Below are 25,617 nucleotides of genomic sequence, written 5' to 3' on the forward strand. Positions count from 1 at the left end.
TTTTTTGCAGAATCTGTTGTATTGTTCATTTTTTGGCATTTTCTTTAGACTAGACGAATAGAACTAATGGATTTTAAAGAATTATTACAATCTTAAACTTAGATTTGGTTCATTCATTCATCACACATGATTAGTTCAATGACTGCTAGAAACTTAAATATCTGACAATTCATTCCATTTTTGCAGTTTCTGGCTCTGATAAATTGTATAATTTTGGCTAATAAAAAAAAAAACCAACACGTTTTTTTAAACCTGCCGGCAGCTTTTAGGGTTTTGAGGGTTGATATGTTGAAGGAGGTTGGGATGCATGAACTCTTGTACCGGTTTAGTTTGCACTTCACGTCCTGAACCTTCTGTCTGATGGCAACAACTGCACCATCTAGAATCTTACGTTCACAGATTTTATATATAAAGACTGATGCTCTTTTTTTGCCCGTGATCTTCATGGCCATTTAGACAAGACGTATGAGCTTCGACCTTAACCTTACTGTCAGGTTTGATAAAACGACAACATAAGTTCACCACTTACACCGCAGAGTCTAAGCTTTCATAGACAGTACATTGTCTGTTGTAGCCTAGAGCAAAGCCTTTCAACAAATGATTAATTGACCGTTGTCTCTGTGCTTTCTGTAAGGATGCAGAGCGGTTCAGTTTCTCCTCCGGGTTTGAGGAGGGCAGAGACAGATGTCCGTATGACCCCGCAAAGGGATACACTGGCCTCCTCGTAGGTATGTATCCCAGAAATCTTTTAATTTATTGTATAAAGCCTGCAGTACACTGGTGGAGTCAAAGCAGTACACAGACATGGGTAGATAAGATAAAGCCTTCTTGTCCAGATATTGCTCAGAAAAATTACAATAAAGTGAGAATAACCCGAGAATAATAAATATAAAGTGTATGAGAAGTTAAAGCTTACAGCAGTGACTAACAAAATAGCAATAAGTGAGGTACATTTAGTGAAAACAATAATAATACTCAATGATGCGGAAGCAAATCTTTATAGTAAAAAGCAGCAAAGACTCCTGAACATCAGACTGAAGAGGCAGCTGGATGGTTGACATGATAAAGGCCACAATATTGATTATATCACGCTGATGTCATGGTCAAGCCAATCACGCACGAAAAAGAAAAATGTGCAAAAACTTTGAATAAGACGCTCAAAATGCATTGTCAAACAAGATGCTGAGTTCAGAGGCAGGCGAGCAGCGCTGCAAGGATATAATTAGGCACAGCAGTGCTTTGAACAAATGCTAACGTCATCACTATGTGTCTGTGAAGATTCATCATGCAGATCATGGTTTATCCAGGAGGGCAAAGGAAACTGGACGTGCTTTAGATGCTTTAGATGCTATAGCATGCTCACAGTCACAACTAGATGCTGAAGTCTGAAACTACTGCAGCTTAGGTGGAACTTTGAATGTATTCCTGCACTCACAGGCTTAGCTTTCTAGGGGGATGCAGAGGATACAGCCTCATTAATATTTAGAAAATGTACATTTGCCACGTCAATCAAGACCTGAAATTAGCAAAGGACTTTTTAAAATTCACTCGTTGTACATGAATCTTGGGTTTTCATTAACATAATTAGAGACATTTCCAACATATATTAGGAAAAAGGCACAAATCGGTGCACAAAATATGACCAGAATGCAGGTAAATAAGTGTGTGGTGCTGACGCCCATGTCTTTGTCCTGCTTGACAACCAACGTGCACAAGAGGAATGATTACAGCAATCAATAACTGTTTAAGCATACATGCAGGCTGTTGTATAAAGACACACTCAAATAAATTATGCAGCATATGCAATACAGAAAATTAAGACTCAGGAGAGACACTCAGAACAGTCTCCTGATTCAACAGCTTACCAGGCTGTGATGTTCGTCTAATTATCGTTACAAATATTCCCACCGCATTGAGTGATGGGTCACAGTTTGCCTTCTTACTCTGCAGTATTCCAACTGCTTTCATTTACATCTGATTAAACTCTGATGTCTTAACACATTTCTCTCTTAATGCATCCTCTTCCAACACATTTGTGTAATCTGTTAATCAGACGGCGAGATGTTCACGGCCTCTCAGTACGAGTTTCGCAGCTCGGCAGACGTGCGCAGAAACTTCCCCTTCCCTACGCTCAGGACAGAGGAGGCGCCCACCCGGTGGCTTCTGGGTAAATAAACAATAATCCACAAATTGCTTTTCAACTTTAAATCATGGTCAATTTAATGTGGCTTTATTTTTTGACAAGAATTCACAAAAAAATAAATAAATAGTTTCATGTCAAAGTGAAAACAAGTTCCTACAAGGTAATGTCGTTTAATTAAAACTGTAAAATAAGTGTTTGCATAAGTATTCACCCCCTTTAAATGACTCACCTATTTAACACAGAAATTGGTGCTAGAATTTAGAATAATTAGTGAAATGGAGATGATCTGAGTGGTTATAGTATAACGACACTGTATCTGGAACATTGGGTCACTGTTGAATCAGTACTCTTGTCTATAACTACACAGTGAAGGCAAAAAAAAAACTCCAACTAACTCTGTAAAAAGGTTAATGGAAGCATGAGGGGGGGATGGATACAAGAAAATTTCCAAGTCACTGAATATCCCCTGGAGAACAGTTAAATCCATCATTAAGACATGGAAGGAATATGGCACAGAGCAAGAGAGCTGAATTAGACTGAATCTGTGCAAGAAAGAGACGAGTGAGTGACCAAGACACCTATGACTCCTCTGAAGGAGTTAGGAGTTAGTATTTACCACCATACTTCAAGGTGGGGATGGTGTGCTTGTGATGATGTGCAGTGTTTGGTGTCTGCCAAGCATGGCATCTAGTTTAATGGGAGAAAAGCTCAATTTCAGACCAAAGAACTTTCTTTCAGTCAACTTCAGTCTCTCACATGACTTCTGGTTAACTCTAGTCCAGATTTAATATGAGCTTTTTTCAACAGTAGGTTCTCTCTTTGTCACTCTACCATGAAGCTTTGACGAGTGAAGAACAGTCGTTGTATGAACAGTTTCTCCAGTCTCAGTTTCTGAAGCTTGTAACTCCTTTGGAGGTGTCTTGGTGACCTCCCTCACTTGTCTCTTTACTGTATGGTCACACAGTTTTCTGTTACCGATGTATTTTAACTGTACTGGAAGTCATATTTAGTGACTTGGAAATTTTGCGTATCCATCCCCTGACTTATGCTTTTCAGTAACCTTTTCATAAAGTTTCTTTGAGGGTTCTTTTGTCTGCATGATGTAGTTATATCTAGGAGTACTGATTCACCAGTGACTGGACCTTCCACATACAAGAGTCTTTATAATGCAATCACTTGAGACGCATTCACTGCACTTCTATCATTTTCATTTGAATACTGTGAAATCTAGCAACAACTGGCTGAACCTGTGCTTAAATTTATTTGACATTTTATATATTTTTAAAGAACTGACATTAATTTGTAGAAATCTGTTGTCACTTTGACATGAAAGAGTCTTTTGTTTTGGGAAATTCTTGTCAAAAAAGCCAAATTGAATTGACCAAGATTCAATGTTAAAAATAAATAAAAGAGGAAACCTTACTAGCTTATTGTTTATAAGTACTGTAGCTGCATTTTTATACAGTATTGTTTCCACTTACAGTAAACTACTTAATAGATCAAACCTCATTGCCATTTTGCCCATTTCTTATCTTGTTAGATGATTTGTTGTTACAACAAAAACTCAATCATTTTGAGATTAAAAATCAAAAAATTGCACTGCAGCTCTAACAGGCTTGGTTGTGTTGATTCAATCATACTTAAAAGCTCCGTCTTTAGTTTCCAAGGAGACACTTCCTCGGCTGCTAATAGGTCTGTGTTTGGACATCTGTGTGTGTGTGTGTGTGTGTGTGTGCGTTTGTGTGTGCAGAGGCAGATTTCGTGGGCTCAGTGCTGCTGAAGGAGAGCATCAACAGCTCTATCGGCGACGACGACAAGATTTACTTCTTCTTCACTGAGAGAAGCCAGGAGCAGATTGCCTACCCGAGCCAGACCAAGGTGTCCAGGGTTGCCCGAGTCTGCAAGGTCAGAGAGAGCAACTAACAGAACCGCTAGTAACTGTAGTCACACGAAGGGCTCGGAAAGTTAATTCTGCAAAAACAACAGCTCCACAGCGGCTGCAAGGTCGCGTTAAAGAAAGGGTTGAAAAGACGGCGGATGAAAAGTTGCCAGTCATTCGAAGTGCAATAATAGTGGGATTATTTAATGTGTTATGTCAGAGTGAAATGTACATGGATTTAGGGTGGACTTTTTGTTCTCGACTTCTCTCTGAGCTGCCACTCTCCTCTTACGGTAATTTCAGTGCTGAATGAAGCAGCAGTTCTCTAATCACGGCTTCTTCACTCACGCTGAATTCTTTCTGTTGCCACTGTTGCCAGGCAAACTAAAAGTCCACAAACCTCCACCTCCAATGGCAAACCCTCTCTCTCACTTTATTGCCATATCGCCCTCTTCCACTCCTCCTCCACCTCCTCCTTATCCTCCTCCTCCTCCTTGTCTTTCTTCCTCTCACCTCATTTCACTTGCGATCAGCATCCGTGGTCTAGACAGCATGCCCAGCAACCATTGCTAGAAATCTCTATGTCTCTCTTTCTTCCTTCCTTTCTTTTATTTTAGCCTTGCGAAGTGACGAAATTACCTCCACAGTGTGCTGTTGTATTTAAATTGTTAGTTGCAGGGGTCAAAAAAGTGACTCAAAGACTCAGCTGGTGCAGTGATGCAGTTGTATTTCACCTTGTGCGAGCCTGTGAAAAGGATTTCTGTGAATGTGTGAGAGAAAATAGGAATTAGCATAAAACCTATTGAGCAGCCTCTTTGAAATCCAGTTTTCACATCCAAACAGAATGAGCTGAACCGTACAAAACACTCTATGTGGCGGTAACAATGTACTCTTAGCGTAATAACACCAAAACCTTCCATAGATGTATTACTCCTTATTACTTCACAGTCTCTTTGGAGACGTTCTGGCTCCATCCATCCATTAAAAGGTGGCTTTTTGACATTCAGGCATGGGTGTAGATTTGCAAGAATCTTCATTATGCTTTTATTCAGGCATGACAGGACATTTTGCGAAAAAAGCCTCGCTGATATTCGGCACTTCAGCGAAGGGGGAGCAGTGTCGCTGCTGGAGAACAGCAGTCAATCAAAGACGGTGAAAAGTAATACCAAGAGCGTTTTCTGTTCCTTCACAGGCTGCATCAGGGAAGGACTTTAAAATGTATTCTGCCATCCCGGCACTAATTAATGCTTCTCCCAGTGAGTCCAGTACAGTTTCATCATTTATTTGGTGAAAAATTCTGCTGCCTGTTTTATAAACTGTACACAAGTGTTGAATGACAGGACGTCAAGTTGGGATTCTTGTTTAATTCCAATCTGCTCACATGCTGCGAGTTTTGCTGGTGGATGTTCATTTATTCATCCGTGCAGTTGGCATGAATAAAAATCTGAAACATCTAGGGGTAGCTCGATTACTTTTCTGATTGCAGAAAGCATTTTTCTTGTTTACTTCTACAGCCGTGAGTGCAGCGTGAAGGAAATATGCATCGGCATATCTGTCACAGGAGGAAGCACTTAAAATGTACTAATTCTTAGTGTTTCATGGTTTATTAAACTGATTGAATGACTTCACTTTGGGCTGCTGCAGCCTGGATGTTCAATTCATAGTCATCCCATGTTGGCTTTACAGAAAAGTTCAAATATCACAATTAATATCATGTGCAATCTTAGAGAAAATCAGGTCTTTTGCCTTTTTAACATGTATGCTGTTTTTCTATGCTGAAAAACACATCATGAGCAAAATAAGCAGTCAATCGCATTCAAGTGTATATCCACCTTGAAACTGCAGTGTACCAATGACAGTCTCAAAAAAACAGATTCAAAGCTACTGTTCTGGTCTGTGGTTTTGTAGATTTATTTCCGGTTTTATTTTGACATCCCCTTTCCTTGTGTTTTTACTTCCTCCCGTTGTCCCTCCTTTCATGATGCCTTTGTGAATTTGTCTGTGTTTGCATGCTTCACATTTACCTCCCTCTTACCTGTCTAGTTCCCCTTCTGTTCTTCATCTGATTCTGTTTTGTACTTTTAGTTTTTTACATCCCATATTGTGGTTCTCTACCTGGTTTTCCCTCCAACTTTGTCATGTCTTTGGATTAAGTTGGATTTGTTTTCTTTTTCTTATGTACTTACTATCCTTAGATCATCAGCTGTCTTTTATTTATTTTGCTGATTACCCTCCCAGTAAATTTCTTCATTAAAGTTCTTTTTTTTCCTTGGGTTCTGTTCCTGATAACCCTGCACGTCTGGGTTTTCATGCGTAACAAACCTTAGGACCCTGTGCCGTCAAATTTTGCAGGGTGAGGTTTTCCGTATGATTGTTCTTGGTAGTTTTAGTAGGAGTAGTAATTGGTTTCCACTTTGAACATGTATGGCTGATTTACTCCAATATTACAACTTGGCATTGTGTAGTGTAGGGTACTTTTGCAGTGTTTGAGCAGAGTGGTAGGCGAGCTGGTGTGCTTGAACTGCAGTGAAAGGAAAGGTGGTTGGATGTATGGATTATGCTGATCTGGATGGTCGAGAGCAGTGGTTCTCATATGTTTTCTCTCAGGCCCCCCTTTGGAGGACAAAAATCTTTCGGGCCCCCCCCTCACCTTAAATAGTCATGAAAGGAACCAGTTTAAATTTACTGAAATTAAATATCATAAGCAGTCAATAGTGCAGCAGCAACTTGCTCAGTGATCAGTAAAGGTAACAGGGGGGATAGCCTTCAATTTTGCAGTGGTAGTCTCATCAGTCATTGTGACACCATATCAAGAGCAGTGGGGAGTAGAAGATCCTCAGCTTTTGTATGTGGTTTCTTGCACTTGGCGATTCTGTTCCAGGGCTCCAGACCAACTTTTCCAATGGTAGCACTGGTGCAACCAACTTTCTTTGTTGGTTGCACCAGCTAATGATTTGGTCGTCCCACTCCCTTCTTTTGGATCAGCATTCCCACAGCTTTTAATGCACCATGCATGCTGATGAATAGTTGTTTTTGCATTACTTAGTTATGTTGCAATGATTTTCAGTGATACAAGACTAGATATTTGTAAAATGTTCTAACCTTAAATTATATTTATTTTGTCACCAGTCCTCTTCTGATATCAGTCATTAACTGGACACAGGCTAAACAATTGCTGAAAATGCCCATGCTACATTTTACTGATGTTCCATGAACAATACCTGTTGATGCTACCAGGTGTTTGCAGTGCAGCTCCTCTGACAGGTGAGCGACCAAACATTAGTTGGAAAACAGTGGAAAATGCGTTCTACACTAATTTGCCCAAATTGAAACGTTTTCTATTAGCAGCGTTTTTAGCAGAATTTTTTGTTTTTCTTTTCTTTTTTCTTCCTCAGTGAACGGACTTTTCCACGAACTGAGCACATTTTAAATGTCCATACTAATGGCCATCATGTTTAGAGAAAAACTGTGATCGCTGTTAAGATGTGAATCCCGGGGGGCGTCACACACTTTGACAAACTGACTGCACAGAGGATGGTTGTAATCCAGATTGTCCTGCAGGCCAGCGTCATCTTTTTCGTCACATCTTTGCTCGTCAATTGATAACAAACAGAGATTTCGTTTTAATTTTTGTTGTCAGTACTTCTTAAATTTACATTCTCGCCCCACTATTTGAGCAGGACTGGTCTAGAGGAAGCAACAGTCATCTAAGCCATTTTTTAGGTATTAAGGGATTGTTTCCATGGACAAAAACTTTTAATAATAACACTTTGATACACAGAGATGCGTTTTTAAGAGTTTAATCAATGACCAGAGAGGGGTTTTAACCTCTGCTGGCAACAATACAGGCTAAGTACAAAATTGGATGGCATTTGCCTATTCGAAATTAGCATTCGATTAAATGCACAAAGCCTCGTGAACCACTCCATGATGCCAACAATAACTTTACCACACTAACAATAGCAGCAGCAGCAGCAGCAATAGTTGTTCCCTACTTTGTGATAATCGTGCGTAAACAGAAAACAGTAGGTTCTCATCTTTTCCTAAAGAAACACACAATTGTTGAATCACTGTGTTCTGCACACTTTTTTCACTGCAAGAATTCAGTTTACAAAATGTTTTCAAGCTTCCCATCCTTTCTAGAGAAAAGGGGTTTTGGGGTTAAACACACCTTTTTCTTCTTGTGGGATTTTATATTGTCGTAGCTTCACTGGAATTATTTACGCGGCTATTCTTTTACCCTGTAATTAATTTAAGAAAGTATATCTGCAGCTACGCATAATTTTATTTTCCCTTTCATTGGGTTGTTAAGATAACAGATAAGATAAACTTTATTAATCGCTCACTGGGAAGATTTACATGTTACAGCAGCTAAATACAAAAGAGGCTTTCAAGGAGCAAAACGAGGAATACAAAAAGGCTCAAAATAAATTTGTAGTAAAGATTATGTTGCACATTTCAGCACATTAATGCACAAAAAAACGATTGTACGACTGCAGGAAGTGAGATAATCTATATGTGCTGACATTCTCTCGGTTCTGTCTGCATCCAAAAGGAAGTCATTTCTGGAAATAAGGTCTGGACTCCTCTCTTCATCAGCGAGTTGTCAGAGTGTAATAACTCAGCCTGAACTAGGCCACAGCAGCAGCACATGCAGATGTCAGGCCGGTCCCCAGCTCAGCCCTCGTGGCCGCCAGACACCGCGCTGGTTGGAGGCAGATCCGCAGATAGTGAAGGCCCTGGCAGTCGCCTCTGGCCTGAAACCACTGAAGACTTGCCATTTTTGAGCTGCCTAACCAGTCGTCCTCTTCTGTTTCGCACTTCCCAGCCAGACTGCATTTACTTCCTCGCCAATCATGACCTATTTTATCAGAGAGGGGACATCATGACATGAAAACAAGATCTTTTTTTTGCAGCGGAGAAGCAAAAATCTGTACCTCTGAGCCACTTTGGTGTTCTATATATCCTCAGCAAGGAGAGAAAGACTACAGTTTGTACAGTATCTTTGGAATCGCATGTAGGGTTAATATCCCCGCAGGCATACATTTATGGCACTACGCTTCAATTCTTCACTCTTATTCCCTTTGAATTTAACCCATGACTGCCCATGTGACCCTGACATCGCTTTGACTGACATAAATTGTAATCTCCCAATGCATCCCTTTAGCTCATTCCCCTATAACAACCTGGTATCATCTCTATAAGAAATGCATTTTGTTGTTTTCTCAGCGGCATCCATCTTAGCGATGCTTTACTAACCTTTCCGCCAACTCTCTCTCTCTCTCTCTCTCTCTTTCTCTCTCTCAAATCTCTGGAGATTTTTCTTCTGCGAAAAGAAATGAAGTCAAAAGAGTGGATGCATTTGTCTGCAGTCCTTCTGCCTCTCTCTTTGTCTTTCTTCTTCCACCAGAAAATTGAGTTAGTATTATTGATGGAAGTGTTGCTAATGTTTCAGATATGCATGTCTGATGTTGATTTGAGCTACTCTGCCTCTTTGTGTGGGAGGTCGAGCCAGGCAGAGGGCTTTGATGAACGACAGATGTCCCCCAAAGACATAAACAAAGAAGGATGAGGCACTGTGAATCAGGCAAACAAAGAGAAAAGGAGTCTCCGTCTCTTTATTTTCCTTCTCGTCTAAATGAGGTGTGCTAAATTACTCTTTTAGGGAGAGATTTCTCGCTGTTTTGCCTCCCACTGCTACCGAAATGCAATTAGAGCAAATGTGCTAAAGTAGGCCCACTCCGAGCCTCAGCACAAGCATTCGGCTCCATTTTCATGACTCCTCAATTCCTGCTCTCGTCTCTGTCATCATTCTCTTGCAAATACATGTATCTGCGTCGTTTGTGTCAGCGTTATTACGATGGCAGACTTGTCAAAGCTGATGTGTACATGCCTGTAAGAGTGGTTGGGATTGTGTAAGTTGAGCTCAGATAAGTGACTTTATCGAATCGTCCATCTATCCGTTCATCCATCAGCTGTCTGCTCTGTCTGCAGAATGACTGGGGAGGCCAGAGGACCTTGCAGAGGAAGTGGACCTCCTTCCTCAAGGCCAGAATGGTGTGTTCGGTCCCAGAATACGAGCTGCACCTCAACATCCTGCGCGACGTGTTTGTCTTGCAAGGGAAAGACGCTCAGAGCAGCATTTTTTATGGCATCTTTGGACTGGAATGGTGAGAGATGATGATGAAGATGATGATGATGATGATGATGATGTTGTTGTTGTGTCATTGAGCTTTTTCTATCTTGTTTTTTACCTTGTTAACGCGCAGTTTGTGTTTCCTCTTGAAAAAAACTGTCGATTAAAAATACTTCTAGTGTTAATACTAACAGTAATATTTCTCCTACTAGTACTACTAATAAAACTAATAAAACTAATAAAACTACTACTGCTACTAATAATAACAATATAAATACTAACAACAATACTACTGCTGCTACTACCACTAGCACTGCTTAATACTTATATGACTAATACTTTACAAATAATAATAGTAAAACTAATAACACCACTCATACTAACAACAATACAATTACATATACCTGGACTACTAACACTACTACTAATAATACATACCATAACAGTACTAACAACAACATTACAACTACTACTGCTACTACTTCATACTTGTAATACTTATTCTACTAATACTACTATATTAATAACACATAACAATAACATGATACTACTACTAATAATAATAACACAACAAAAATACTACTACAACTACTTATAGTACTGCCTAATACTTGTACTAATAATAATAAAAGTAATAATACTACTACTAGTAGTAATACTGCTCATGCTAACGACAACAATACTACCACTACTCCTACTTTTACTACTACTTAATACTTGTACTACTAATACTACTATTACTACTAACACCAACACCACCAATGCTAATACTACTACTAATGCTACTAATAATAATACTAATAGTAGGAAGAATAAGGATAGTACTGCTGATACCAATACTACTAATACTAACACTACTAATGCTACTCCTGCTACTACTTCTACTACTAAAAAATGAATATTAATACTTCTACCATTATTAATACTATTACTACTACTGCTAGTCTGTCTCTAAGTGTAGCCCTGTGATAGACTGGTGACCTGTCCAGGGTGTCCCCTGCCTTCACCCTAAGTCAGCTGGGATAGACTCCAGCCCCCCGCGACCCTCGTGAGGATTAAGCGGTGGATAGATAATAGATGGACTTCTACTGCTATTACTAATACTACTAACATTAAACAACTTTATTGTCTATAGCCTCTTTCAAGTCTCGGCTTACAAGATGCTTTACCAAAAAGCAGCAATAAAACATAAAAAAATATAAGATAAGATAAGATAAGCCTTTATTTATCTCCCATTGGAGAAATTCACGTTGTTGATAGCAGCATTAACACAGAGATACACATATACGAGACAGAAAAAATATATAGATTTTTTTTTGTTTTTAGTTCTCAGAAAGTGTTTGCTGCATCAAGCTAAACTGATCTAGTATCAAGTAAATATATAGTATTTATTATTTATCCTAAAAAAAATGTTCAGGAAATCAGAGATGGTCAAGAAGAAATTTGATGATTCAAGATTTTTTTTTAAAAAGAGAGAGAGAGAGGGAGAAACCCAACAATTTCCCACTGAGCAAACATATTACTTAGGATGTTGGAACAATAGTCACTGATAAAATATCATTGCACACTCAAGGCAATACATTGGGTTTTGTATAACCAGCATAAGATGTTCACCTGAGAAATCTTAAGCAGTTGAGGCATGCAGGTTTTAATTCCTCTTTTTAGGGACCACAATGACACCGCAAGTGTTTGTGATTATTTTGAGATGAATGCAGATCAGTTTCATTCCGAAGATGAATAAACAAATTGAGTTTCTTGCCTAAACAGTGATTTAATTAACGGATTCCGTAACAACATTAGTCACCGAAGTAATTGAATTAAGCAAAAATGCGAAACTGCTCCTGGTTTCAACTTCTCCCTTATGGGTATTTAGTGCTTTTTTTCCATTTTGTATAATTAGAAGTTAAATTTGGTTTTTGGTTTTACACATTTCATAGTTGAAACAATTCATTGTAAAAGTAATCAACAGATGAACCGATAATGAAATGAAAACATAATTTTAGATCCTTGGTGGGTTGTTATCAAAAGCGAAGCAGCCAAACCGCAGTTGGAACCGATGTGACGATGTCAGAGGACGACGACTGCCAGTGGAGAAACTGGCAGTGATGTGAGTGCGTGTTTATGCTGATATGCAGAGTCATGCTGCATAAAACTGTCCCAAGGGTGTTTAGATTCTGATGGACTGGATAGCACTGCAACGAGACATTAATACTATCTATTTCTCTTTCGCTTCTTCCCCCTTTTTTTCCCCATGCCATGCTTCCTTTTGTGGATATTTGATCAGTCTGTGGGTCCTGTCTTCCACTGCAGCAGCTGCCTTTTCTTTTTTTTTTCCTTCTTTCCCTCTCTCCTTATGTGAGGTTTCTTTAAAAAATGTACACCTGTGTGAGCAGCAGTCATCAGTTTGCGTTAGACTCAAGCGTGCAAGAATGAGTAAGCCCCACAGCTATAATGATCACCAGTTTTCAAGACAGATTCTGGTTTCACTTCATTCTGATTCTTCTCACTTGAATGCTTTTGAAGACTGAGGTGGGCACACAATAGACTTAAGAATGTGACGCAGACTTTTCCCCCCTATTACTAATCTCACCTTTAGGGCTTATGATTAAGGGTCACCTGGTTTGGGACTGCCAACGAATGGGGTCACACAAAATCTTTGTTGCACAGGTGCACCACCAAAACCACAACTGGGGCGTTTTTATTTATGACTCAGAGGGAGTGGGCATTTTAGTGCTGTGAGTCTAGTGCTGAAAACAAATACTTCCCTTTGGAGTTGGTAATGGGAGCAGCTACTTGAGATAAAGAGGGAAAATTACAAACCTGTGAGTGACGCCGCTCCCACATGCCCATTCAAGAGAGATTTATAAGATCCAAGCAAAAAAGTAAGACGGTACCACCATGACATCCTCAGTTTTCAGAGAACAGAGGTCGGGCCTCTGTAGTTTTGTCACCGTATCGCCTGTCAGCAGTCACTGATGATCAGTGACGTCTCTGAAATTCGATCCAGGTGGTAGTTGCTCCCCAGATAATAGCCTCTCAGTGTTTATTCAACTTTGAATCATTAATCCTGAGTGTGTCCTCTGGATGTGTCTTTGTGGTGGGGGTTGGGGCTTGTCTTTCAGGAAGAATATCAAAGCATCTGCTATCTGCCAGTACGCCTTCTCAGATGTACAGAAGGTTTTCGAAGGGCCGTACATGGAGGTGCAGGACTCTAAGTGGAGGGAGTACACAGGAAAAGTTCCAGAGCCAAGACCCGGATCGGTAAGTTTCATCTATTACTGTGGCGATAAAAAAGTAATCACTCCTCTTGGAAGTTTTCCCCTTTCAACATTGAGTCATGGACAATTTAATTTGGCATTTTGAGTAAGAATTTGAAAAAAAAAAAGATTCTTTCATGTCAGAGTGAAAATGGATTTCCACAAAGTAATTGAATTAAAAATCAGAAATGTAAAATATGTGATTGCATTAGTATTCATCTCCTTTAGTAGGTTCTCCTTTGACCGTAATTGCAGCATTGAGCCTGTGTGAATAGGTCTCAAGCAGCGCTGCCTCAATCAACCCTGCAATTTCAACCCATTCTTCACTGCAAACCTGCTCAGGCTGTGTCAGATTACTAGAGAATCATAAATGAACAGCAGTCCAGCCACAAATTCTCAGCTGGATTCAGATCTGGTCTCTGACTGGGCCACTCCAGAACATTGACCCTATTGTCTTTAAACCATTTATGTGTGGCTTTGGCTGTTTGCTTCGTCTTGCTGGAAAACAAATCTTCTCCAAAGTCACAGTTCTCTTGCAGACTGAAACAGGTTAATATCTAGGATTTCCCAATGCTTTGATGCATGTATTTTACCCTTTACCTTTACAAGCTTTCCAGGGCCTTCTGTATCCCCTTGTCATGATGCTGCCACCACCATGCTTCACAATGGGGATGGTGTGTTTGTGATGATGTGCATTGTGGTGTCACTAGACATAGCATCTAGTCTGATGGCCAAAAAGCTTAATTTTTTTCCAATCAGACCAAAGAACCTTCTTCTTGACTGTAGGCCCCCACACGCCATCCAGTAAACTCTAGTCGAGATTTAATATAAGCTTTTTCAACAGCGGCTGATGAAGAACGGGCTGCAGTTGCTGTATGCACAGTCCCTCTAATCTAAGCTGCTGAAGCTTGCAGCTCCTTCACATTAGTCATATGTGTCCTGTGGTTAAGTAGAAACTCTAAAAATCAGTTTAAAGGGATAACTTGCAAGGGGAAAATTCTTTTTTTATAGGCAGTTAGTCTAGAAATTTTACAGTCCTGCATTTAATTGAACCCTACGATAATTTCTCTGTGGTTCTCTCCAGTGTATGACAGATCATCACAGGTCCCAGGGCATCAACTCATCTCGAGACCTTCCAGACAATGTCCTCACCTTCACCAGAAGGCATCCACTGATGGCTAACCAGGTGCACCCAATGGGTGTGCGCCCCCTCATGTTCAAGAGAAGCGTCAACTATGTCAAAATCGCTGTGCACAAAGAGCCGGCACTAGATGGAAACATTTACACAGTTCTGTTTTTGGGAACTGGTGAGTTTCAGTCAGCAAATCCCACCAAAACTCAATCAATATCACTTAAATGTCTACTTAAACTAAGACTTTATTGTGGTAAAAATACAGGCGTTACATTAGGAACTCAATGCAACTAAAGTCAGCATCATCACACTCCCACCTCTGTACTTCACTGTCAGGACAATGCATTCACTGTGGTAGTCCTGGCCAGGTTCACAGCAAACATCCTGGACCCTATCTGAGCTAAATGAATTCATCTTGGTCTCCCTTGACCAAAGAATGTACTTCCAATGTTTGCCAGGTTTCTTTTCATGTCCTTTTGCAAAGTTCAATTTTGCAGTTTCATGCCGAAGAGCAAGCAAGGATAATTGTCTTGGACGTTGTCCACAGAGGTTGTCGTTATGAACTGTCCTTCACACTGACTGAACTGTCGTAGAGACCCTGATTTACAATGATAGCCCCTTTGCCAAGTCTGAAGCACCTGCCCGTCTGTTTTTCAAAGATGGATTGTATAAGTGCCCCACTGTCTGTGGCGTCAGTTTTAGAGAATGGTCACCGCGGCTATGATTAGTGGTACTATAGATTGTTCTATACCTCCTGATTACAGGTGCAGCTGTGTTTCCATAGACTTTAGATGGTCACCAATCTTCCTGTATTCTTTTCTATCTTTGTGAAGTCTCACAACCAAATCTCTTCCATGTGGAGCCATGATGGTGACACTCAGATAGACACAGGTCATGTGTATAAAACTGAGAAAGTTCTGGTGTTCACAGGTCATTTTATAACCATCTCCATGCAGTTAGGCTAATTGGAAATCACAGGTGTGCTCAGTTTTGTATCAGTGATCACAGATTTTCTAACTTGTGTGTCAGTGATCACAAGTGTATTGACCTTTGTTGCATTGTGTTTCTACTTTGGGTCTGTATGTTCACATTTAGTCTTTCTAAGCTTTATGTGTTTGATTGTTCATAAGAGAAAACGCTGTACCATTTAGCCTAAAAGTAATTCAGTTACACTAAAGTGGTTTAATATGAAATAATTTGACATTTAAGGAACATTGCATAGGGGTGTACTTGTGTCTGTTGTATATCTTTGCCATAGAGCTCCATTACTGTTCAACAGGAGGCAACAGCCGCGCTAGTGGCTCTGCGATTGTCTACTTTGGCACAGCAGCGCTTCGAGCAAGATGCTCACTTCCGCATGCTGACAATTAATGTTTATCATGTTCGCCATGTTAGTGCAGCATGACAGGGTTGCATCCTCTCTTGCAGATGACGGATGGCTGCACAGAGCTGTGGACATTGATGGAGAAATGCATATTATAGAAGAGCTGCAGATGTTCGATGACCTGCAGCCCATAGAGAGCATGGTCACATCGTCAACTCTGGTGTGTATTAATGGATCTGGAGTCAGAGTGTGCGCTAACAGAAAGATTTAAATGGTCTATTTATGTTAAGCGATGCAAATGAAAACATTCAGCCTTTGATAGAGCAAGTTCTGGTTAATCAACTTTCCACAGGGAAATAGATGTCGATAGAGAGTTTTAATTTATCAGTCCGCATGCTGAAACAATCCAATTAATATTTACATGCATAAAGTAGCTTTAACTACACGTGTACTTCAAGTGGTGAAAGTGAGACTAATCTGCAGCAAACAAGTAGATGTTTATAAATCCCTCAATAATTAATGGACAATGAACAAATATTGCAGTGCAGTCCAGTTACTACTTGTTTGTGTTTTGTGTTCCAGAGGAGCATCTATGTTGGCTCGTACTCTGGAGTTGTGCAGGTGCCAATGTCAACCTGTCAGAGGTACGCTTCCTGTTACGACTGTGTGTTCGCCAGAGACCCGTTCTGCGGCTGGGACGGGAAAGTGTGTGTGGAAATATCGTCACGTGCACAGAGGTGAGAAAAAAACACACACCCGTCCACTAACAAACGCACACATGTAGATACAAATGCACATTTCCAACAAGCAGACAGATGGACTGACGGCATTTTATGAAATACAGGAAACGAGGGTTGCAGAGATTTGGTAGAAAACAAAGCAGATTCTTGTTGAGTCAGATAAATTTGCATTGCTCTAGCATTGATCCTGAGTGTATACTTCCCTAAACCCACTCAACAATTCCACCTGTTCGTTCAGATCAATGACGTCCTTCATTTACTCCCTAAATCTGTTTTTCCTCTATTTCCAAACTGCTGTAAACAGAAAAGTTGAGCATTTTTTTAGGGAAATAAATAGTGACATTGTATAGCATCCTTTAGATGTTTGACTCAAATGCTGAGGAGACTGAAAAGGTGTCACGCCTTAAACATTTTTAATCTAACTTTTAAATAACATGGCGGATGCTGCAGGGTAACTGATGATATGATAATTAAAAACATTAACATACCGTAGTTTTTACACAGTGTACATTTTTGCATCACATGACCTTTTTGGTTGATGTTTATTTCCTCCTTCTGGGCCCACAAGCAGTACCAGAGCACAGTTAATTATTTATACAACTTCCAACAGAATTTCTATGAAAGCAGGTTTAAGACAATGTAGTCGACCTGGATTTTTCTCCTCAGCTCCGTTCAGCTCAGCAGGAGCTTCCTCTGCAACGGGAACGGTAGAATTTCAATGATTGAACACGCACACGCAACAACATCTGGATGCGATTTCAGCATTTATGTTGAGAGTAAGTCTGCATGTACAACAGAAATGCGAAGAAGGTGGAAGAAGAAAAAGTTATTTCTCTTTTAGTAACAATTATAGAGTTACAGCTTTGAATAATTTCATGAACAAATCACCGTTAGTGTAACTTTGCCATAATTAAAGGGAAGACAGAAACAGCGAATACAGTTGTAACAGATGTATTTAATATTATTACTGAAACTTGGAGACCCTTACAGAAATGCAAAGTAAGAATAAATGTATAATATTGACTTATTTAAAATCGCTTTTCTTTGAAGAAAATTCCTATTTACGTGGGTCTTTCTGGAAGACCAGGAAATTACAGGACTGTAAAATTAAGTTGTTGTTTTTTCTTCTTCTTCAGTAGTTTCCCACTTAATATGGTTGAGGAGATACTCGAAAAGTAGTAGCACCACATGGTGAAAATACCCTGTTGTAAGTGAAAGTTTTGCATTTGAAGATACAGAGAATTATTACCTGAATCTACAGGCTCAGCCTTATATTGTCTTTATTTTGTGGGGTTTGTCTTACATTGTCTTAGTTTAATGGGATATTTTCTGTTATTTGTCTTTTATTGTCATAATTTTGATGCATGTTTTGCATAAAAATTCTATGTTACAGGTAAAAGTTTTTCATTTAAAGTTGTCCATATGTAAAAGTATATATATATTATTCGCACAACATGCTTGAAGTGACTTTAATTAGTATTTTTACAGTTAAAACTAAATGGTAATAATATGACAGTGTTACACGGGTCATTGTCGTGAACATGCAGAGAATTATCACATGAATCTACAGCATGGTTTCAGAAAAAATGCCAATACCGCAGCGCTAAAATGCTCCGCTACAAGTAAAAGCTCTGCATTTAAAACTTGAGTGAAAGTATGTAGCTCCACAGAGTTTTATCAGTAACACTCAAAATATCAAAAGTAAAAGCACCCATTCTGCAGAAAAATGTTCCATGTCAGTGTTTTACTATTATTATTGATGTTTTTGGATTAATATTACTGTTACATTCATGCATATGTTCTACATGCACAGAAAAACAGCCCTGTCTTGTGGCATTTTTCAGTTAATCTAAGATGGTTTTTAAACAATTTATAGAACCTAATAGTTTTCTCAACCCATTAAACAACACTAAATCCTAGAATATTTGCCCCTGACACATGGTGGAAATCGAAGTATGAAGTTAGATAGAGTAGAAATACTAAAGTACCTGTTTTAGCACTGAACTTGTGTGAATGTACTTATTTACATTCCAACCCTGCTAGCTGGTGAAAATAGTATTAAACAGCTAAGGAGCCAGATATTTCCCTCAGGAGCTGATAGAGACCGAAACTAGAGCTAAAAGATGCGTTTCACATGTTTCTGTGCCTCCAAGTGGCCAAAAAAAATGCTTGTCCTGATATTAAAAGTACCCACTACAGAAAAATGTCCATGTCAATGTCATTTTATGATATTTTATATGGATAGATTACTGTTGCTGAAGCATTAATATAAAAGCAGCATTTTACATTCAATAGATGGTTTGGGTGGAGCTAAATCGAATACGCTGTTGCAGTTTTACCGATAGCAAAACATCAAATTTTATAAATATGTTCTCTATGTAACATCTTAATTTGTATTCTTACATAAATGTGTGTTGTATGATGTGGCATTGGATGGAACTAATCAAAGTTCAAATATATCAAAACAAATGTACCACCGCTTACTGAGATAATACCAGAATTTTGCGACATTAAATCCAGTGGAAAAACTCATCTTGCAGTGAAACCAGTCTGGATGTTGTGGTGAGTTTGCACATACATGACCTGTTGCAAACCCTCTAAAGCAAACACACACACACATGCAAACAGACACGCTGTGGCTCAGTCGTGCACTGGGGGAGTGTTTGTGCCTCTCTTCATTCACTCTGCATGAGTGAGTAGCAGACATCTTAATCTCCATTACTGCAGCAGACACATCAGCCCCTCCTGTGGATTTGTTTTGGGGGCTGCGTCACATTCGGAGAAAGCGGCAAAAAAAAAAAAAAAGAATGGATCGTAAATGGAAACTCTTATCTGGTTAATAGTGTACAATATACACCTAATTCTCCAAACAAATCATTCTGTTAGACTAATCCTTCTGTAAATGAGGGTGAGCAGTTTCCTCTGCGGTGTCGGAGATGGGGGCGGCAGGATTTTTTTCCTTATTACTATTCCACAGTGAACTGGGGAGAAATAAATGTATATATGCTGCTGCCTCTGCCTGGAACCTGCAGTAACATTGCAAATTTGGTTTCTCTGTGAAATCCAATCATTGCAGCAGAAACTTTGTGTTCTGACTTCTGGCTGCAGATTACTTTAGTCTTCATGTTTTAATCAAGTTCTTCCTTTGGGCTGTCTGAGCCGTATTTACATGCGGTTATTGGGTTGTTTTCAAATGAAATCTTGCTTACAGAAATATTATTGATTTTCTAATCACATTTTATGATTCATTTTAATTTGGTGGAACATTTCGTGTTATTTGTCTTATATTGTCCTACTAATGTGGTATATTTTTGCATCTCATTGTTTTATATTGTCTCAATTTGTGGCATATTTTGCATTATTTATGTTATACTGTCTTCATTTTATGTAATTATGTGTTGTTTATCTTATATTGTCTTAATTTTGTGGCACATTTTCTGTTATTTGTCTTATATTGTCTTCATTTTCTGACATATTTTGTCTTGTTTGTCTAATATCGTCTTAGTTTTATGGCAGTTGTCCTAATTTTCTGGCATATTTTTCATTTTTTGTGTTATAGTGTCTTCATTTTATGTCATTATGTGATGTTGTCCTAATTTTTTTGCCATATTTTGTGCTGTTCGTCTTACATTGTGCTAATGTTGTGGCATATCTTCTGTTATTCATGTTAGATTTCTTCATTTTCTGATATGTTATGTGTTATTTGTCTTGTGTTGTCTTAATTTTGTGCCATATTTTGTGCTGTTCATCTTACATTGTCCTAATTTTGTGGCTTATCTTCTGTTATTCATGTTAGATTGTCTTCATTTTCTGACATATGTGTTATTTGTCTTGTGTTGTCTTAATTTTTGCCATATTTTATGTTATTTGTTTAATATTATCTCAGTTTTGTGGCATATTTTGTGTTATTTGTCTTATATTGTCTTCATTTTCAGACATATTTTGTCTTGTTTGTCTAATATCGTCTTAGTTTTATGGCATTTGTCTTATATTGTCCTAATTTTCTGGCATATTTTTCATTTTTTGTGTTATATTGTCTTCATTTTATGTCGTTATGTGATGTTGTCCTAATTTTTTTGCCATATTTTGTGCTGTTCATCTTACATTGTGCTAATTTTGTGGCATATCTTCTGTTATCAATGTTAGATTGTCTTTATTTTCTGACATATGTTTTATTTGTCTTGTGTTGTCTTAATTTTGTGCCATATTTTATGTTATTTGTTTAATATTGTCTCAATTTTGTGCCATATTTTGTGTTATTTGTCTTACACTATCTTAATTTTAGTACACTTGTCTTATATTTTCTTAATTTAGTGACATATTGTGCATTATTTGTTTTATATTTACGTAATGACATGTTTTGTGTTCTTTGTCTTGTATTGTCTCAATTGAACAGCATATTTTGTGTTCTTTGTCTTACAGTATCTGTGATTCACTCGTTAATTCTTTGCTTTTGCAGAAAGAGCTTTTTAATGTCACTAAGAAGCTTTAATAAAGGTTAAATGCAAATTTCTCAAAAAAAATGTATGATTTCAGGTCAAACCTCACCCAGGATATCTTAAGAGGGGTCAGAGGCTGTAAGGAGAATTCAGGAAACGGTGAGTGTTACAACACACATGCACTTACTGTAAATCCATTATGCAGGGCCATGTGGCAATTTTAAGAAAAGTGTCATACTTTATTTTACTTCCAGTCCTTTCCTGTTAATTGCCTGACTCTCTCACACATGGATTATGGGGTTAAACAAGTCCAACGCTGCCTGAAAACTCAAGCATTTAGTATCTATTAAGGGATTTCATTAGGTGTATGTTCCTGACCAATCCTCCAGGTCCCAGTGTACACATTTTAATCAGTTCCTCTCTTGCTGGAGGTCATGCTGGCTGCACTGCAGGGCTCGCTGCATTTAAAGAGGCTTATGAAATGTGATGGAAAGCGATGCTGGAACTGCACAGGTTGCTCGCTTGCACTTTTAAATCGTAACCTTGGTGACCTGACATCTCTTTCTACACTCCGCTCTCTATACCGCTGCATTTGTGACATGGTTTCTCTCTCACGTTCTCGTATCGTTTGTCTTCCCCTTCCTTCGATTTCTCGTTCTGTTCCTCAGTGGTCCATCGGAGGCGTTCTGTGATGTCGGGCGACGATGTGTTGCTCCAGTGTGAACTGCGCTCCAACCTGGCGACGCCACGCTGGACGCTAAACGGCAAGGAGCTGCAGGGATACGGCCTCAACTCGGGCTACCGCATCGGCACAGACGGCCTCCTCATCATCGGAGCTCGCCCCCTACAGAGCGGCTCCTATCGCTGCTTTGCTGTGGAGAACTCCGTGTCGGTGCTGGTTTATTTGTACACAGTAAGGGTTCACACGGATCCCTACTTCCCCGTTGAGCCCACAGTCACAACTGACCCAACTACGGTGGCCAGCCCGACTGTCTTCTCCACCAGCAGCCCCACCGAGCAGCCTCTGCCTTCACCTCCCGCCCCGATGCCTCCAGAACCAGCGTTCCAGACCTACAGACACATGGAGGCCGTGTACATCTCCCTGGTGGCGGTTCTCGGAGGACTTTGCCTGGTGTTGACTGTGGTGCTGCTTTACGTGAGCTTCTGCACCAGACGGGCCTCTCAGGACCGCAAGTTCTCCCAGCAGGGTCTGCAGGTCCTGGGGGCCTCTGAGAGAAAAAGAAGCTCCCATCTGGAACTCAAAACCATTTCCAGCCACTGCAACGGCCGCCAGAGTCGTCGCTCCATCTCGGTGCCGACCTTCGGGGACATCAGCGACAGCTTCCTGCAGATAGTCCCAGGCGAGGGCCAGCTGTCTCCAGCCAAAACGCCTCCCCCGGCTCCTCCTCTTCCCATGCCGCCTCCCCTTCCCAACATGGACTACGCCAATGGGCTGTCGGCCACCTTGCCAAGCGTCCTGCGGAAAATGAACGGGAACAGCTACGTACTTCTGCGGCAGGCTGACCCCGACGGCATGTCGCCACTGTACCACTCCTTCACAGAGGAGCTCAACAGGATCCTGGAGAAGAGGAAACACACACAGCTGGACCTGCAGCCTGATGAGAGCTCCATCTAGGACGCCTTGTCTTGGTCTTTCGTCCCACAGTTATTTATTTTTACCCCAACGGTGACCCGTAGTCGTGGGGACTGTCGTAAGAAACGCTGCTGTTATTTAACCCAGTGTCAGAGTACCTGCAGGTGGTGTCCTAAACCTGATCTGAAATGTGCAGCCTCGTGTTCCTCCCATGACAAATGGCCCATGATTTCACTTTCAACACGGATGGACAACACTAACCAGAGATTCAAAAAGTGGAGCTGTGAAAAAAATTTGGCCATAGACTGCAACGGCTTAAAGAGTAGGGAGCTTAATGATGCTACCTCAGGCTTGTGAAAGATGGTCACATGACACAAAAAGGCAAAGGGGCAACAATGGACATGGGTAGTAAGAAATAAATCAGGCCAGGAGGTGAACAAGCATTTTTAAGACTGAGGAGATGTTCAAGAAGTTTTAGTTTCATGCAATATTCTCTGAAGCTTAATGTGACACTCCATCTAAAGTGTGTCTTCTGTGTGTTGTTACTAAGCATTAGGCTGCTGTGGAATAGTGGAAAACTACCTAGAACTTCACATGTTCACAACCTGAGAACTTCTCCCTGCGTGCACAGGATGCTCCTGTTTGGACTGGACTCATCAGCAACTGTACAATAAGAACTTCAATGAGGTGGAAACAACAGTTTTGACTGGCTTGATTTGAGAAGTTCTGGGGAAAAGGAAGGCTGGTAATCATTACAAATTTAATACAACAACTCGTGCTTTTGAGAGCAATCACTGGCTCATAAGGAGGCATGCCCACCTTACTAGAAGTAATAATGCCCTTCCCTAAAAATGTACTAATCCACCAAACTAAAGGACTACTCAAAGACCTGTCCAAACTGTATCTGCTTGAACAAGCTCAAATAGAAGCAGTGTATTTATCTCTATTGTCACAAAAGCATTGTGTTCGCAAAGTATTGCTCTTATGGATGGACAAGGAGAAGTGACTTATGCTGCAGAAATGCTTGTTGTTTTTCTACAGTGAAAATCCATTGCAGGGCTGTAACTAATGATTATTTTCTTAGTCGATTATTCATTGTCTGAAAGGTCGTCATAATTTCTCACATTTTCAAATCGGAAACCTGTCACTGTTCGACATTTTTGCTGCTCGATCGCTTTCACCTAATCCTTGAGACTTGAGCAGCTGTTCTCTGCTAACCCACTGAACCCCAAACAATTTCCTGGTGTTTTCTTGGCTTTAGTCACATTTTTACTCACTGTGGACTTTGTCAAAGCAATATAAAGTTCTGCACCTCAGTGGAATTCGCACAACCATGACCAGACGTATATAGAACTCAAAGGTGTCTTTTGTGCAGTGGAACAAAATTATAATGTATTAAATCTTAAAAAAATGTAAAAAATGAGAATTACATTTTTTTTTATTACTAATTTTACAAAAATTGAATAAAATAAAATCAATCTAGTGGCTCATCAGTGGCTCTACATACTATGGATATTTTACAATTACATTTTAAATTTGCTTCTGTATTTGCTTCTTATCTACTCTGTGTAAACACTGCCTGCAGTTCAGCTTAGTTCATCTGAAAACTCCCTGAATTTTTGCCATGTTGCTGTTGGTTTCAGCTGAGTCGCAATTAGCTCCACGTTTGCGCTGAGGAGTGCAGAATATTTTGTTTTTTACAGAATTTGGTTAGAGCAAGCAGGTTATTTTTTATATGAAATATAATCAGACATGTCAAAGTGATTTTGGTGAATCTCACTTTTTTGGGCTTAGATTTGGATAATATTCCAAACAGAATGTCACTTCCGGAAAGCAGAAAATGCCACGATTTGTTCTGTTTTTACAGTTTCTGGCTCTGATAAATGCTGTAATTTCAGACAACGTGGGGTTCAGAGGGTAAGCAGGCAGCTGTGATCGTTGCAACGGCCAAAAATATAGGCTTTGGTTGGAGTGTCACTTTAGGAATCCAGTCTCGATACAGTGCATGAGAGCACAGGTGTTCAGACAAACCATACATTTCAACATATTTATTTCAACCACGCTTTCTTCATTTCCCTTCATGTAAATAGCAATAATCGCGTCCCTGTCGCAGCTGTTAGTAGCAACGTGTTGTGCCGGCGCCAATGAATACACCTGTAGCAAACCGTGAAATATCCCCTTTGTTTTATCCTGAAATCTTTCTGTTTTTAGCGTCTGTGTGAGAAAAGAGATAAAGCTGTCTGAGAGGAAACGTGTGCAGTTTACTAAAGGAGAAGTCAGTGTGCGGTCAGGTTGATTGATTTCACTGAAGACTATAGACTGGAAAACACAGCACACACTAAGAGCAAGAGACGCAGGAGAAAAATGCTTAAACCTGATGTTTTATATTTAGACACCTACATACTCGCCTTTTTTTTCGACTGAAGGTCTATTTTTGGACATGTATTACACGTTGAAGACTTTGCATTCTCTGAAGACATCATAGCTTCAAGAAAACACTTACAAAGGAAAATTTGATCTCTTAAAACAACACTAATGACAGACACCGGTTTGTCCTCTGCTGTGAAAAAGCCTCTGGTGGCAAGTGGCCAAACCACAGAGGTAAAGACCTTCACACATGCAGCCCACGAAAGCAACCTCAGTGTTTGCCTGACATGAGTGCAATGCCAAAACAACGAGATCTGCAGAGCTTACAGTATTTCATCAGCAAGGTGAACAGCGCTATGATTGAGTAGCGCATGTATAACTTAGTGGGAACTGACTGAAATGAATCTCGGAGTAGTTTGCAAACGTGTCACGAGCCGTGGTAAATAAAGATCTGTCTTTGCAGTAAAGTGATGAATCAGCTCCTGTAGCTCGCAGCAGCAGCAGCAGCAGCAGCAGCAGCAGCTCTCTCGTGACTTGCAGCGTGCATCTGTCAGAGCGTCGCTGACAGTAACAGCAGCGTTTGGCTCACCTCCACCGAGAGAGGAC

The 25,617-nt window shown here is 39.9% G+C and overlaps 1 protein-coding gene across 1 annotated transcript in view; it reads left to right on the top strand.

Moving 5' to 3' along the window:
- The window catches only part of sema4gb (sema domain, immunoglobulin domain (Ig), transmembrane domain (TM) and short cytoplasmic domain, (semaphorin) 4Gb), a 56,314-nt gene extending 32,284 nt beyond the window's left edge, over positions 1–24,030 (top strand). Inside the window, exons 6-15 of the mRNA XM_008287537.1 lie at positions 635–728; positions 2,054–2,167; positions 3,894–4,048; positions 10,017–10,192; positions 13,281–13,419; positions 14,500–14,722; positions 15,976–16,091; positions 16,454–16,608; positions 21,148–21,209; positions 21,719–24,030. Coding sequence (XP_008285759.1) covers positions 635–728; positions 2,054–2,167; positions 3,894–4,048; positions 10,017–10,192; positions 13,281–13,419; positions 14,500–14,722; positions 15,976–16,091; positions 16,454–16,608; positions 21,148–21,209; positions 21,719–22,686 — 2,202 coding nt within the window. The 3' untranslated portion in view covers positions 22,687–24,030. The remainder of the gene's footprint in view (positions 1–634; positions 729–2,053; positions 2,168–3,893; positions 4,049–10,016; positions 10,193–13,280; positions 13,420–14,499; positions 14,723–15,975; positions 16,092–16,453; positions 16,609–21,147; positions 21,210–21,718) is intronic.
- Positions 24,031–25,617: the final 1,587 nt, after the last annotated feature.

The sequence above is a fragment of the Stegastes partitus genome, unplaced genomic scaffold (genome assembly GCF_000690725.1).
Source record: "Stegastes partitus isolate 25-593 unplaced genomic scaffold, Stegastes_partitus-1.0.2 Scaffold505, whole genome shotgun sequence".
NCBI classification, from domain to species: domain Eukaryota; kingdom Metazoa; phylum Chordata; class Actinopteri; family Pomacentridae; genus Stegastes; species Stegastes partitus.